Raw genomic sequence first — 15,447 nt, forward strand, 5'->3', positions numbered from 1 at the left:
TGTTTATACTGATTTGAGAATGTTTGTTGCTGTTTTTATTGAATTACAACCCATATCATGCTCCTAAATTCTCAAAAATTAGCATGTGAACCCTTGGTTTGTACCAAAATATCATAATTTTTACCTCTTTGCTGCCTATGGTATATTATTGCTTTTAAAAAAAATAATAATTACATCTATTATTCTCTTTTTCCCTTTTGGATAGGTTTTTTCTTTGCTAAAAGGCCTTGATCCAAAGTTCATTGAAAAATTTGTTTCAAGGCGGGAGGTTTTATTTCTTTCTTCTTTTCCGGTCACTCCCAATTGTAACCGTGTGACGGAAATGAATCACATGCACACTAATGGGTCCAGATTGATTTTTGTAAGTATTTTTATCTTTTTTCATTGAGAGGTTCAATTCTTTTCTCTCGGTATAGATCAATAGTCCTCTTCGTCAAATGGTTGTGAGTGTGTGTTTGTGTTCTTGCCCTTCACTCACGGCATGCTTACTGTTGCAGGATGAACGCACCAGGGCATACAAAAGGCTGGTTGATTTGAAAAGGCTGTTAGATGAGTCTGGTCAGCAGCATCATAATGGTGATGAAACAATTCAGTGCATTGTAGCCAATCGGGTTCTGGACTGTCTGAATGTTTCCAAGGCAAGCAAAACCATAGTAGCCAGAAACTTATTGGGCGGGTGGAAACTCGTTTCCCCTAAAATGCGTTTTCCGGAACGTTTCGAAACATGATAGAGAAAATTGGGGAAACATTTCCGAAATGCTTGGGAAACACATGGGAAACATATGAAAAACTTATGTGAAACATGTGTGAAACCTTGAGAAATGTATGGAAAACTCGTAGAAAACAGATGTGAAACATGTGTTATGAAAATTGTTTTGGAAAAAACACACCAAAAAATGTGAAATAGATATTAAAAAGGAAAACAATAACATATATTGTAAGAAAAAATAAAAATAAGAAATATTCAAACAAAAATTTGAAATTAACAAATTTAAATTTGCAAAACCATATATTTCGTGTTTTCCTTGTGTTTCATGTGTTTTCATTTGCGTTTCTCTAGCGTTTCTGAAATATTTCTAATGTCTTTCCTAAGACGTTTCTTAATGCGTTTATCATGCAATTTTTTTATCGTTTTTTCGTTTCTCGTTTCCCCGCTTTTTTTCTCTGCGTTTCCCATTTTTTTTGTTTCACGTTTTGGTTAACAAATTCGTTTCCCACTTTGGTAACTATGAGCAAAACAATAACAACTTCTTTTTCCATGAATATAAGTTTAAAGTCCACATTTTTTGCAGCAATTAGTTACTACGATTATGTGTTTATTACCGCAGCTATGCACTAAGAAGTCCTCAAGCACAGATCCTGCTCCGTCTATGTCTGGTTCGAAGTGGATTAAAGACGTTGTTCTTGGTAAGCGAACAGATTACGCATTCCGAATGACTGTAGTTGGTGATCCAAAGATTAGATTGGGTGACATTGGAATCCCATATGATATAGCGGAAAAATTGCTAATTGCCGAGCATGTTAATGCGCTAAACTTGGAGAAACTGAACACAAGTTGTAATTTGCGTCTTATTCAAAAGAGGGAGTATTATGCAAAGATCAAGGGTGGTTTAGTTTCTGTACGCTGTACGAATAAACTTCAAATAGGTGATATATTATACAGACCTTTGGAAGATGGAGATCTCGTGTTGGTAAATAGGCCTCCATCAGTTCATCAACATTCCCTTATCGCATTCTCTGTTAAGGTCCTTCGATTAGAGTCAGTAATTTCTATAAATCCACTTTGTTGTGCTCCTTTTCTGGGGGATTTTGATGGTGATTGCCTTCATGGTTTCGTACCACAATCACTCAACTGTAGAGTAGAGCTTGGGGAGCTTGTTTCTCTAAACCGCCAGTTAGTTAATGGTCAAGACGGTCGAAACCTACTTTCTCTGGGTGAGGATAGTTTGACTGCCGCTCATTTGATCACGGGCAGTGATGTTTTTTTAAACAAGTTCCAAATGCAACAGTTGGAAATGTTATGTCCCGCAATTCTTGAGGCCCCATCACTTGAGGCTTGTCTTTGGACAGGAAAACAATTGTTTTCCATGCTCTTCCCAACCTGTCCTGAATTTTCGTCCATTTTAGATGAGGTCCTAATCAGCAAGGGCAGTGTACAATCCCCTTCTGATGGGTCTTGGCTACGCAACACCCACAGCAGCATTTTTTCTCGGGTTCTCAAGCATTGCCCAAGTGAATTTCTTGAATTCCTGTTTTCCGCACAGGTAGTTCTGTGTGAGTGGCTATCAATGAGAGGCTTAAGTGTTTCTTTATCTGATTTTTACCTTTGTTCTGATTCGTACTCCCGAACAAAAATGATAGATGAATTAAGTTGTGGCTTACAAGAGGCAGAGCACGCTTGTCATACCAAACAGTTGATGGTGCAGGATGGGATGGAATGCCTTGTCATACATGGTGAAGTGAATCAAAATCCCTCATACGTCATGGGTCTGGATTTAGAGCGCAGATGTGACTCCCACATAAAGTCAGATGTCCTGAGCCAAGTTGCAATTGGTGCTTTTAAAGACGTTTGTTATGATCTTCAAAATGTAATCCGACGGTATGCAAGTAAGGAAAATTCAATGTTGGCAATGATAAATGCCGGAAGTAAGGGTAATTTGTTGAAACTAGTTCAACAATGTTTATGTCTTGGTTTACAATATCCACCTAATTTATTATCTTTTAGAATGCCTTACAAGCTGTCCTGTGCTATGTGGAATCAACACAAGGCATATGTTGATTGTACTCAAGAATGTGTTGAAAGAGATTTTCCCTATGCGGTGGTTGAGAGTTCATTTCTCGATGGATTGAACCCACTAGAATGTTTTATCCATTCATTATCAAGTCGGGGTAATCTTTTTAGTGATAATGCGGATCTTCCCGGGACTTTGACCCGGAAGCTTATGTTTTACATGCGTGATCTCTATATTGCGTATGATGGAACTGTGAGAAATGCATATGGAAATCAGCTTATCCAGTTCTCATATGGTATTTCAAATGATGATAAGTCGACCGAGTTGTTTGCCGAGAGGACATTTGAATGTGATGGTGGGCAACCTGTTGGTGCGTGGTCGGCTTGTTCTATTTCTGAAGCAGCTTACAGTGCTTTAGATCATCCGATCGGTAAACTGGATACTTCTCCACTTCTGAACTTGAAGGTCCTTCTCTATCCAATCCATTTGTGCGGTTTTGTTTCTTGGATTGATATCTAATATTTATGGATTTGTGGGTTGCATGTTGTAGACATGTTTCAGTGTTTTGTCTTCTTGTGTTACTGTAAATTTTTTCAAAAGGTGTTTTTCAGTAGTAATGGTGCATGCCATAGTTGTCAACCAAGGTTTTAAATTTCGGTTTCAGAATGCATGTCGGTCCTTACCGAAACTGAAATTTCGTTCGAAATCCGTCGAAATAGGGAAAAAGTAATATTTTATCCCATATGAAATTTCATTGAAATTACCGAAATATTTAATAACAAATTAAATTCAGATTTTTTAGGGATATTCCTTAAATTTCAGCCCAAAATTTCGGGGATAACGAAATTTCGATCGAAATTTTGTAACGTTTCGACTTACCCCAATTTCGGATTTTGGTCGAAATTTAAAACCTTGTTGTCAACCTGTGACTCGATTTCTTAATTTTATGACTCGTGACTCAACTCGACTAGTGACCTCTAAGAGTTTTTGACAAGAACATAAATTTAGTTGGAAAAAATATAATTATATATCAAAAGATGAAGCATGCAAAAAATATAACCCACTAGCACATAGATAAGCCAAAAATATAAATAACTATATGCTTATAACTTGCATGCACAAAAAATAATTAAGTTCTAAGTTCCAACTTCCAAGTTTTCAACCAACAAAACAAGAAAGCACAAGTTCAGCGGCTCGACTTGACTTGTAAGAGTCTTATTTTTTCGAGTCAACTCGCAGCGACTTGTTCGAGTCACCAAACGACTCGTAAGAGTTTTGAACAGAGGCGAGTCACCCATGTGATTTGCCTGGAAAACCCAACGACTCGACTCGACTCGAGATTTGACTCGTACGGCTCGTAAGAGTTTGACAACTATGGTGCACACTATCCCGCCCATTCAAAAAAAATAAAAAAATGGTGCATACTATTCTGCATGCCAAAATGATAATTGAGCATATCAAAGAGAAGCCCTTGATCTTGTTTGTGGCCATGTCAACTCAACTATAACTGAAGTGCCGGGTTACTTTTTGGTATGCAGTAACTTGGCTGTGCATATCTGAGGCTATGGTGAATAGATTAGATCTGTCATCTTACACTATATAATCTGTGGTGCGAATCTTTGTGTGCATACTATATCTTTATTTACAAGTGTGTTTAATCATTTATGTATACTATATGCACATACAGAGACTTACTCAGATACCTATTATAGGTTTCTGTGTGTGCATTTGACAGGGACTGCACAATTTTCAAGACTTCATAATTTGTCATTCCTTTTTTTTCTTTTCTTTTGTGACTTTGAAGTATTTTTTTTCAAATGTCTAACCAGGAATATACTTTCAAAATTTTCTGACATGTTACCTTATTTAATAAATTTATTGTCAGCTTTGTATCATTAGTACTCATTCTTGTTTTCTGCTATGGCCTGGTTAAAAAAATGACAAATATGCTTGCATATACTGAATTATTGTATATGTGTACGTGCCTAGCTTATAATGCCATTATTAATTGTCTGGTTAGTGTACTTGACAGAATCTGTAGAGTTTTGTTAGTAGAACGACACAATGGACTTTGTCTCCCTCAATTCCTGTTAATATTTTTGTGGAATATTGGTTCAATCATACAGAAGGTATTGGAGTGCGGTCGGAAAGAAAGCTCTGTGGACCAAACTGTATCACTTTTTCTATCCAAGAAACTTAGAAGATTTACATATGGTTTTGAGTATGGGGCATTACAAGTTAAGAATCATCTTGAAAGAGTTCTTCTTTCTGATGTAGTGACCACTGTCATGATTTTGTAAGCACTATCTTTTTCATGTCACTATTCTATTTAGGGCCTGTTTGTTTTAGATTACGACAACCGATTGTGGAGTCCCCAACTGATTATTAGACCGAAAATAGTGATAATCAGTTGGGGACTCCACAATCGGTTGGGATAATCTAAAACAAATAGGGCCTTAATGTATGTGCTATTCTACTATATATCTACAATTGTATTCATGTTTATTGTTGTTCTGTATATTTTAGTTTTTCACAGGATCTTAGTGGGAAACAATTCAGTCCATGGGTTTCTCATTTTCATGTATGCAAGGTAGTGTAATCCCTGTAATATATTTAATTATTTACTAATAATTTTATTTCATTTCTTGTATATAGTTTATTTTTTTCTTCTTTTCTATGTTTTTTTTCCAGAAAAAATTGAAGAAAAGAAGATTGACAATCCAGTCTATAATGGAGGCACTTACTAGGGATTATAACTCTAACAGAAACAGAAGGAGCGCCATTCTTCCTGAGTTGCAGATTTTTAGCAGGCAAGCTTGCCATTCTCCTAGAATAAAGCGAAGAATGCTCATCTAGAAAAAAATGAAGGTTTTAGTTAGTCTTATAATTGGCTTCTTTCATAGTTTTAAATTTCGGCCGAAATATTTCGGTTTGGACCGAAACCGAAAAAAGTACATTGAATCGGATTTTTACATGATTTCCCTTAAATTTCGGAATTCTCCGAAATTTCAACCAAACCCTATATTTTCAAAATTTCTGCTGAAATGTTAAAGATTTCCACCGAAATGGCTGAAATCTCCACTGGTTTTTTATACATTTAGGTGGAAATTTTAAAAAACCGAAATTTTTGTCAAAATTTTACGTGATTTCGGCCGAAATTTCCACCGAAACCGAAATATTTCAATTCCGTTGGTGGTCGAAACCAACACCGAAAACGACATTTAAAACCTTGGCTTCTTTTAAGGAGGTAACTTGAAGAGGAGCCTGATGTCATTTTAAAATTTCATATTCAATGGGATCATTTTCCATTCTGTTAGGCATATAATTCCTAGTTCATTCACTATTTCACCAGTATCTCCATTTTGACCTAAGGCTTCCTTGCTAGTACCCCAAAGTTTAGCTTCAACCATCCAGGGTGGGGTTGAGGGGAGATTGACCATATTACCAAACTACAAACTTATAGTCTTTTCTTTTTTTAGTTGCAAACTTTCATAGCATTCATCTAGTTCTTGGTAATAGTCTAAGAACTTGAAAGTTCCAAATCACTATTGAGATAGTTCCTGCACTCTCCATGTTATCCATGCATATTCCACACATTTTTTCATTTATTTAGATACTCTATTTCAGTGTTGAATCCATGTTAATCACTTCAAGTGTGCATCTTATTTCTTATTTCGAAGAAACCAGTGTATTAGTAAATATCAATCCATTATTTGTTAGTAATTGGTAAAGTTTGTCCTCTACCACCTATGGTCGGGCGAAAATATGTTCAACATTGATATTATTTCTTACACATGAAGCCATGGATGACACTTCAAATGTACTGAAATATTTTCTTAGCTTAATTTACCTTACTCTTAATATGTCTGTATTTTCTCCAACACATATTCTGTTGTGCAGATGATGGGGACCATCCTAAGGTCCGAAATTTGAATAGCTTTTATAAGAGTAATTTTAATTTAAATTAATTAATACATCTAAGATTGAAGGGGACATATCATTTGGTTGCTTCTCAAGCATGATAAATTCCCAAGCAGGTAAATTTTGAAGAATAATGTTTGTAACAAGGTTGAAGGTGGACATATTATTTGGTTGCTTCACTATGGGTGTGTTTGGACAGCGAGAATAAGGAATCAGCATCATATTCTGATTCCCATTCCGATCCTCCCTTAAACGGAATGAGAACAAACAGAATACCACCTCTTGGGGTGGGAAACAGATTCCGGTATTTTTACTCCCTCTAACTCTGCCTCCTTGATTCCATTCTTTTTTTTGGAACCAAAAGCCGGTGTCGGGTGGAATTGGAATCAGATTCTGATTCCATTGCCTGATTCCAGAAATCCAAATGCACCCTTGTGGCCTTTTCCAGTTTACTCTTGTTGTGGATGAGATTGTTGATGTGTTCACGGGAAAACTGATTTCCTTCAGTTGTGTCCTTAAGAGAAGCCCATGCTGTAGTGGGTTACTTAGCACAATTCGGTGTTTGTAGAAATGTTTTAGCTTGTGCTATCCTTTTCCATGTTCTATTTTCTTTCCTTGTTTAATAAAGCATTCTCTTATTTTTCAAAAAGTTTTCACGTAACCTACAAACTTGGAACCATGTTCTGTTAGTTACTTTTGTAACATTCACTAACACTTTAACAACACATTCTAACATATTAGACCTTGGAAATTCCAGAATAACTATATCAAGCATTTTGTGCACTATTGCACCATGCATAATCCCCGTGTTCAACATTGATTCTCACCAAAAATTGCATAATCTTGAATTCTCTAATATACTCATAATTTTGATTTACATGACAGGGACTGCTGTTCAGCTGATGGGGAGGATGAACATAGTGGGACCTTTTGTATCACTGTGGCAGCCAAACTTTCTAAAGAGTCTCCCATGTTGTTGGATACTTTAAGAGATGTGTTGATACCATTACTTCTCGGGACAGTTGTGAAAGGTGACTGTTTCACCAGCATACAAGTTTTAAAATTTCTATTTCGGACATAGCTGAAACCGAAATTTTGGCCGAAATTCAGTAAAAAACAAGCAAATTTCATTAGCCAAAATTTTGGAAAAAAAAAGAAGTAAATTTCAGAAAAAAATAAAAATAAAAATACATTTTACCGAAATTTCTGAAATATCTTAAATTTCGGCCAAAATTTCTGAATTTCGGTGTCGGTCCCAACGGAAATCCAAAATTTCGGTATTTTGGCCTGTTAAGAGAAAGTTTAGAGAGAAAAATGATTGAGTTAGGGTAATCTCCCCCTGACTCATATCTTTATACTAAAACATAAAGAAATGTACAAAGTCCTAAATGCCCTTAGGCAAGTTAAATGCCCTTAGGCAAGTTACATATTCCAACACTTCCCCTCAAGTTGGAATGTAGATATCATACATTCCTAGCTTGTTATATATATATATATATATATATATATATATATATCACTCAATTTTGACTTATTTAAGGACTTTGTAAACATATCAGCTAACTGGTCCCCTGACCGAGTAAACACAGTGCAAATCTCTCTTTACTGGATTCTTTGATGGATAAATGACAATCCACTTCAATATGTTTGGTGCGCTCATGGAAGACTGGATTGTTGGCAATGTATATTGCAGCTTTGTTGTCACAATAAAGCTGCGAAGGAGAAGATGAAATGAAGCCAATTTCAGAAAGAAGTGAACGTGGCCAAATAAGTTCCGTGCTTATCTGTGCCATTGCCCTGTATTCAACCTTTGCACTGGACTTAGCTATAACATCCTGCTTCTTACTCTTCCATGAAACAAGATTGCCACCTACAAATGTACAATACCCAGTGGTGGACCGTCTATCTGCTGGGGATCCAGCCCAATCTGCATCAGAGAAGTCTTCAACTTTCATATGGCCATGTCTTTGGAACATCAATCCCTTCCCTGGAGTCCCTTTCAAATACTTGAGAATCTGTATCACCGCAGTTCATTGAGAAGTATGTGGAGAGCTCATATACTGACTGACAACTCCAACAAAATATGAAATATCTGGCCGAGTGACCGTGAGATATATAAGTTTACCGACAAGCCTGCGATACCTGCCAGGATCCTTCAACAACTCTCCTTCTGGAGCGAGTTTCACATTAGGATCCATGGGTGCAGAAGCTGGTTTAACTCCAAGATTGCCTGTTTCTTTTAGCAAGTCCAAGACATACTTTCTCTATGATAGGAACAAGCCTCTAGAAGAACGAGCAACCTCTATCGCCAAGAAATACCTGAGCTGACCCAAATTCTTAGTAGAGAATTCCTTCTACAAGAAGGTTTTCAAACGCTGTATACCTTGTGAATTGCTCCCTGTGATGATTATGTCATCCACATAAACTATAAAAAAAATACACTCAGCTGAAGAGTGATAACTGAAGACTGAGTGATCCACTGCGCATTGTTTCATGCCAAAGCGCATGACTACCTCATTGAATCTCCCAAACCACGCACGCGGAGATTGTTTGAGGCCATAGAGTGACTTGCGTAGGCGACACACGTAGGAGGAAGTCTCCCCCTGAGCAACAAACCCTGGTGGTTGCTCCATATACACCTCCTCAGTCAGGGCGCTATGGAGGAAGGCATTCTTCACATCCAGCAGATGAAGAGGCCAGCTATGATTAATAGCAAGAGACAGGAGCACACGTACAGAGGAAATTTTCGCAACTGGATTGAAGGTCTCAGTGTAGTCAACACCAAAAGTCTGAGTGTATCCTTTCGCGACTAACCGTGCTTTTAAGTGCTCGACAGTACCATTAGGGAGGTATTTCATAGAGAAAACCCACCGACAACCAACAGGACGGGCACCGGGGGTAGGGAAACCAGATCCCATGTATCATTACTATGAAGAGCGCCCATTTCTAGGTTCATTGTATCACGCCAGCCATGATGATTAAGAGCCTCAGCCACTGACTGTGGTAAAGAAGACAGAGGAAACAAAGCTCTGAAAAGTATTGGTGAGCTTATCATAAGAAACAAAATTCGAAATAGGATGTGCAGTGGAACGAGATCTCGTACAAGATGCAATAGGAGAATCAGAAACAACAGTGGAAGGCAAAAGAGAAGATACCTGAGAGCCGGAGAGAGGGATCATCGGCTCAGAAGATGATTGTGCGAGAGGAGGTAGAAGAGACCTATCTGTAACTTGGCGCCGCTGATACTGCTTTGTAATTTTAGGTGGAGCTGGCTTCTCCAACGTGACAGAAGAAGTAGAATCTGCAGAAGGTGGTTGCACGGAAACAGGAGATGACGGAGGAGAAGCAGGTAGATCTGGTAAGGGAAGCGATACCTCGGACTCGAGAGAAGGGGTGAAAGATTCCGCGCCATGTTTGAAGAATGCCTCAGACTCAAAGAACGTTGCATTGGCTGAGACAAACCAGCGACGCAGACGGGGCTATAGCAACGATAGCCTTTCTGCGTACGGGAATACCCCAGAAAGACACAACGCTCAATTCGGGGATCGAGTTTGTCACGGCCAAGTCCAAGGCGATGAACAAAACAAACACATCCAAATACACTAGGTGTCAGAGGAAACTGTTCCTTACCAGGAGATAAAATCTCAAAAGAAGAAGTACCCTCTAAGACGGAGGAAGGAAGGCGATTCGCTAAGAAACACGCCCTAAGAAGTGCATCACTCCAGTATGCCTTAGGAACACTCATCTGAAAAAGAAGAGTACGACCTACTTCAAGCAAATAACGGCGTTTCCTCTCAGCAACACCATTCTGTTGAGAGGCGTACGCACATGAAGACTGATGTAGAATCCCATGTTGGGAGAGATAGGATTGAAAGCTATTAGTATCAGAAAAGTATTCTCTAGTATTGTCAGTACGAAGACATTTAATATTGCAATTATATTGATTCTTAATTTCAGAATGAAATGTGCGAAAAGCAAAGAACACGTCAGATCTACTTTTCAGTAAATATAACCAGGTCATGCGTGAGAAGTGATCAATAAACACAATAAAATACCGAAAGCCACTACTAGACGCAACCCTAGAGGGTCCCCATACATCAGAATGGACTAATTCAAATGGACTAGACACTCTACTAATGACCCGGGAAGGAAACGACACACGACGGTGTTTCTCGAGTTAACATAACTCGCACTGAAAACTAGAAAAGGTCCAAGAACCAGAGAAGTCTGCTGCAGCCACTGAAGTGAAGGATGCCCCAGGCGACAATGCCACTGAAATGTATCCACAGAGATATGTAAGACAATAGGCGGCCGGCAGTCAAGACGATAGAGTCCATCTACCTCACGACCCGTTCCAATCATCTTCCTAGTCGAGAGATCCTGAAACAAGCAATAAGATGGGAAAAATGAGACAGAACAGTGAAGGGATTTAGTAATTTGGCTAACTGAAAGTAAACTAAATGGTGATTTTGGTACACATAAAACAGAAGATAAGGTAAGTGCAGGATGGGGGAGATATGACCAACACCAGTGATAGGTGTAGTGGACCCATCAGCAAGGGTGATAGACTGAGAGGGAGAAGAGAAGGAGCTAAAAGAATGAAGCTGAGAAGAGTTACCAGTCATGTGGTTGGATGCGCTAGAGTCAATGATCCATGACCCTGAGCTAGATAGAAGGGTAGTGGGTGAACTACTTGGCTGGGCGAAACCTGCAGAGGGAGGACGAGAACTGAGCCTCAGACGCTGGAACTCCTCATAATCGGCACATGATAATGTATAGGTGAAATCCGCTGGTGCAGTAACAGAAGCAGAGGGAGCGGAATCTGAAGCAGAAGCAGTAGTAGCACTCATGTGAGCCGAGCGTGCCTGACGAAGCTCGGGATGCAGGGTATAGCAATGGTCGATATAATGTCCCTCACGCTGACAGTGAGTGCAAAAAGAACGGTCACAGCCACCACCAGAATGACCACCACCACGGCTTGCACGGCCACGACCAGAGGAGGCCCCACCACGAGGCGGTCGAGTACTGCCATCATAGGTCGCGAGAGCAGAACCATCAACAGGAATAGATGGATCACCAGGAGAGCACTGCTGGACTCGGGAGTAAACCTCAGTAAGGAAAGGAATATTGCCAGAATCGATAATCTGCTGACGAAGGTGCGTGTACTCTGGACCCAAACTCTCAAGGTACTGCACAACACGGATTTGATCCCTCTGACGGGCAGCCTCGGTGAGATCTGTGGTAAGCAGCATGTAAACATCAAGCTGCTGACATAGGCCAACGGACTGGCTGTAATGGGTGGCAAGAGGGAAATCATCACGGCGGAAACGCACCCACTTAGAATAGGTAGAGCATATCCGACTAATGTTTGCCACGCCAGAGTAAAGAAAAGTAACCTGATCCCAGATCCGTTTCGCAGTAGGCAGAAGCATCAATGGCCCAGAGACGTGAGGGGTCATAATCTGCCACAAAAGGGTACAAATAAGAGCATCCTCCTGTTCCCATCGATCAAAGGTGGGATTTGTCGTAGGAGGAGGATCACGACGAATGACGTGGGCTTTCCCACGGGCAATAAGATACCTCTCGACTGCTGCTTTCCAAGTAATGTAGTTTGCCCCATCCAACTTAACAGTAGTAATCTGTGGGAATGATCCATCCACAGAAAGATGTGGTGGCGAAGAAGATGCCAAAAAGGGTGTCTGACGAACAACAGGAGTCACTCCTGAGGAGGGATTCTCAATCACTTCCTCCATAATAACAAACAAGACAGAAAACAGACAACCCAAACAAAGACGAATAACAGTAGATAACTGAATAGGTGGGCAAACTAGGGCAAGCCAAGAAAGCTTAGACGCAACTCCAAGAATGATGGTCATCGACGAAGCTTGACAAGACTGAAGCCATGAGGCACAAAGAGGAGCCGCGAAGACAAACAAGAATCAAAGTAGGATAGGAGATGAAGATCTAGCACATAGAAAGAGGGAGAAAGAGTTTTAGGTTTTACAAAGGAATGAAAGAAAGAGGAGGAAAAATCATGTGGGTTGAAAAATAGGGGGGGTGGATGGGTGGGCGAGAGGGGGGGGGGGGGGGGGGGGGGGGGGGGGGGGGGGTGGAGGCTTACCTGCAAACCTAGGAATTGGGGGCTGGAAAAAAAAAAGGGGGGGGGGGGGGGGGGGGGGGCGGGGGTGATCACAGCCCTAGAAAGTGATTTTGTGAGCGCGGGGGGGGGGGGGGGGGGGGGGGGGGGGGGGCAGATCCCAGTTCCAGGAAATTTTTTTCCAGCTTGGACAAAAAATATTTTCCAAGAAAAATTAGGGGGGGGCAGACAGGCACGGTCCTGTTCTCGGAGGGTCCTGGTAGGTCTGAGGAGGTGCGGGTAAGGGGTGGGCGGCGGGGTTAGGGTTTCTCCAGGAGAGAGAGAGGGCGTGAGATTAGGTTTTTTGAGTTTGTAAAAAAAAAGGAGAGTGGAGATGGAGAATGAGAGTTAGGGTTTAGGGCTAGGTGAGGGAGATGGAGAAGGTGAAGGTTAATGGAGAACCCTAGGGATCAGAAAACCATAAGGCTTTGATACCATGTTAAGAGAAAGTTTAGAGAGAAAAATGAATGAGTTAGGGTAATCTCTCCCTGACTCATATCTTTATACTAAAACATAAAGAAATGTACAAAGTCCTAAATGCCCTTAGGCAAGTTACATATTCCAACACGGCTGAAATTTAAAACCATGCCAGCATACTGTTGACCTCTGCTTAAATAGCTGTGACAGTCACAGATTTAAGTGTTAATTTTCAGATAAATGCATGCTGCTTCTTGAGTTGATTAACTTTGATTTTTGGTATACGTTTCATCGAAAAAACGTCAAAGTTCTTTGATCTTAGATCTATGCAGAAGGAATAAATGAACTTTGTGCTAAATTAATCTAAAACTAAGGACATAGAAGAACCTCTTTATCAAATAGAGGACCACAATATTAACTTCTTAAATGTTTAAATTAACTGTTGGAGATGAAAAACTTGTATATAAATACTGTTTGTTTTCTTGACTGCCATAAGTTTGTTGTCTCTATCAAAGATCACATAAATCATGAACTGTGAAATTCTATTGAGGCAGATAAAATTCAGAAGTGCCTCCACAGAGCCACACATTATAGTAAATAAAAAAGATATATTTGTAACGAACTGCTGAATCTAAATTCAAAAATTGGAAAAGCTCAACAGTTTGTAATCAGTTTATATCAATGATGATCTTCTACCTATGAAGATATGCTAGTTTGGCATTCATAGCATCTAAGTAATGATGAATACTTGGGATCATCTATCTAATTGTTTAAATTTGATTTATGAACTTCTGGAAAACGTCTGATACGAAGTACAAATCTGGGGTTAGGGTTTGTGAAAAAAAGATAGGAGGAATAGAAGAAAGGAGAATGGGAGTAGGATTTTCGTATGGGTTATGTCACACGACTCACACCCCACTGATATTCGTAAATTTCCTTTTCTTTTTGAAATGATAGATAGATCCCTATTAAGTGACCATACATAATTACAATAAGGTGATTAAGTGACTTAACGTAATTACAGAGAGGTGCCTCCAGTGGAGGTACTAATCATAATAAGATAAAAGATGAGACTATCAGTATTCAAATGTTACATTTTGACATTGGTTTTATAAAACCTAAGAGCATAGGTTTTCTCATCTCATATATGATCAACTGTTCATAGAGATATTATTTTTCCTTTGTGTAGGAAATCAAGAGAAATTTATCTGTTTATAGAATTTTTCTGTTGACACTATGGACCCCAAATACATGTTCTTTTATAAAAGGATTTTGTAGTCCATTCAAGATTTCAAGACATTATTGAACAATATTTTACAATAACTATTGTTCATTTTAGACTTTTGCGACATTTACTGACTGCGCTTAGTAATTTTCAGGATTCTTGGGGTTCCATAAGGTGGAGATTTTGTGGGATGATCAGCCTAATGCACTTTTTGTGAAGGTTTATAGGTCAGAAAATTGTGAGCAGGGAAATTTCTGGAATGTTGTACGAAATGCATGCACCCCAATAATGGACTTGATTGATTGGGAACAGAGCCACCCAGACACGGTTTATGAAATATTTTGTTCCCATGGGGTAGATGTGGCGTGGAAATATTTTTTAATGGTGAGAAACTTTTCCTTTGCGCTATTCTTGGTAGAATTTAAAATTTAATAATTAACATATCATTTGTTGACATACATTCTGCCATTTAAAATGCAGACTCTGAAGTCTACAATATCTGAGATAGGGAAAACTATCCATTTGGAGCATTTGCTTACTGTTGCAGATTGCATTTCAGTTACCGGAGAGTTTCACAACTTAAATGCAAAAGGCATAAAGAGACAAAGGGATCAGATGTGTATCTCATCTCCCTTTATGCAAGCTTGTTTCTCTGTTAGTCTTCCTATTATATTTCCTTACTCCTTATATTAAAATGGTTATGATTAAGGATTGAAATTTCGGCTTCGGTTTCGGCCTAAGCTGAAAACGAAATTTCGACGTATTTCGGCCGGAATTTAAAACCATGGTTAGGATACTGTAACTTATTAGTTTCTTATTTTCACTGTTTCATTTGTTGCAGAGTCCAAGTCATCACTTCATGAAAGCTGCAAAGGATGGATCTGTAGATGATCTTCGCGGGACATTAGATGCGGTAGCATGGGGCAATGAAGCCCCAATTGGAACCGGGGGACCTTTCGATATTTTATACCCAACAAAGGTAGTTATCAGTTATCACCCCTTTTCAGGCATACAAA

At 39.3% G+C, this 15,447-nt stretch overlaps 1 protein-coding gene across 2 annotated transcripts in view; it reads left to right on the forward strand.

Annotated features, from left to right (window-relative positions):
* NRPD1A (nuclear RNA polymerase D1A) overlaps positions 1-15,447 on the forward strand; it is a 34,665-nt gene that overhangs the window by 8,060 nt on the left and 11,158 nt on the right. For both annotated transcript variants that reach the window (XM_077378818.1, XM_077378825.1), the window contains exons 7-16: positions 206-361; positions 498-638; positions 1,329-3,197; positions 4,859-5,028; positions 5,259-5,322; positions 5,424-5,542; positions 7,539-7,684; positions 14,586-14,815; positions 14,912-15,085; positions 15,273-15,410. In XM_077378818.1, the coding sequence (XP_077234933.1) occupies positions 206-361; positions 498-638; positions 1,329-3,197; positions 4,859-5,028; positions 5,259-5,322; positions 5,424-5,542; positions 7,539-7,684; positions 14,586-14,815; positions 14,912-15,085; positions 15,273-15,410 (3,207 nt within the window). The remainder of the gene's footprint in view (positions 1-205; positions 362-497; positions 639-1,328; positions 3,198-4,858; positions 5,029-5,258; positions 5,323-5,423; positions 5,543-7,538; positions 7,685-14,585; positions 14,816-14,911; positions 15,086-15,272; positions 15,411-15,447) is intronic.

This window comes from Tasmannia lanceolata, unplaced genomic scaffold (genome assembly GCF_043159265.1).
Source record: "Tasmannia lanceolata isolate RefF3 unplaced genomic scaffold, GAP_Taslan_0.1 ptg000002l, whole genome shotgun sequence".
Lineage (NCBI taxonomy): Eukaryota > Viridiplantae > Streptophyta > Magnoliopsida > Canellales > Winteraceae > Tasmannia > Tasmannia lanceolata.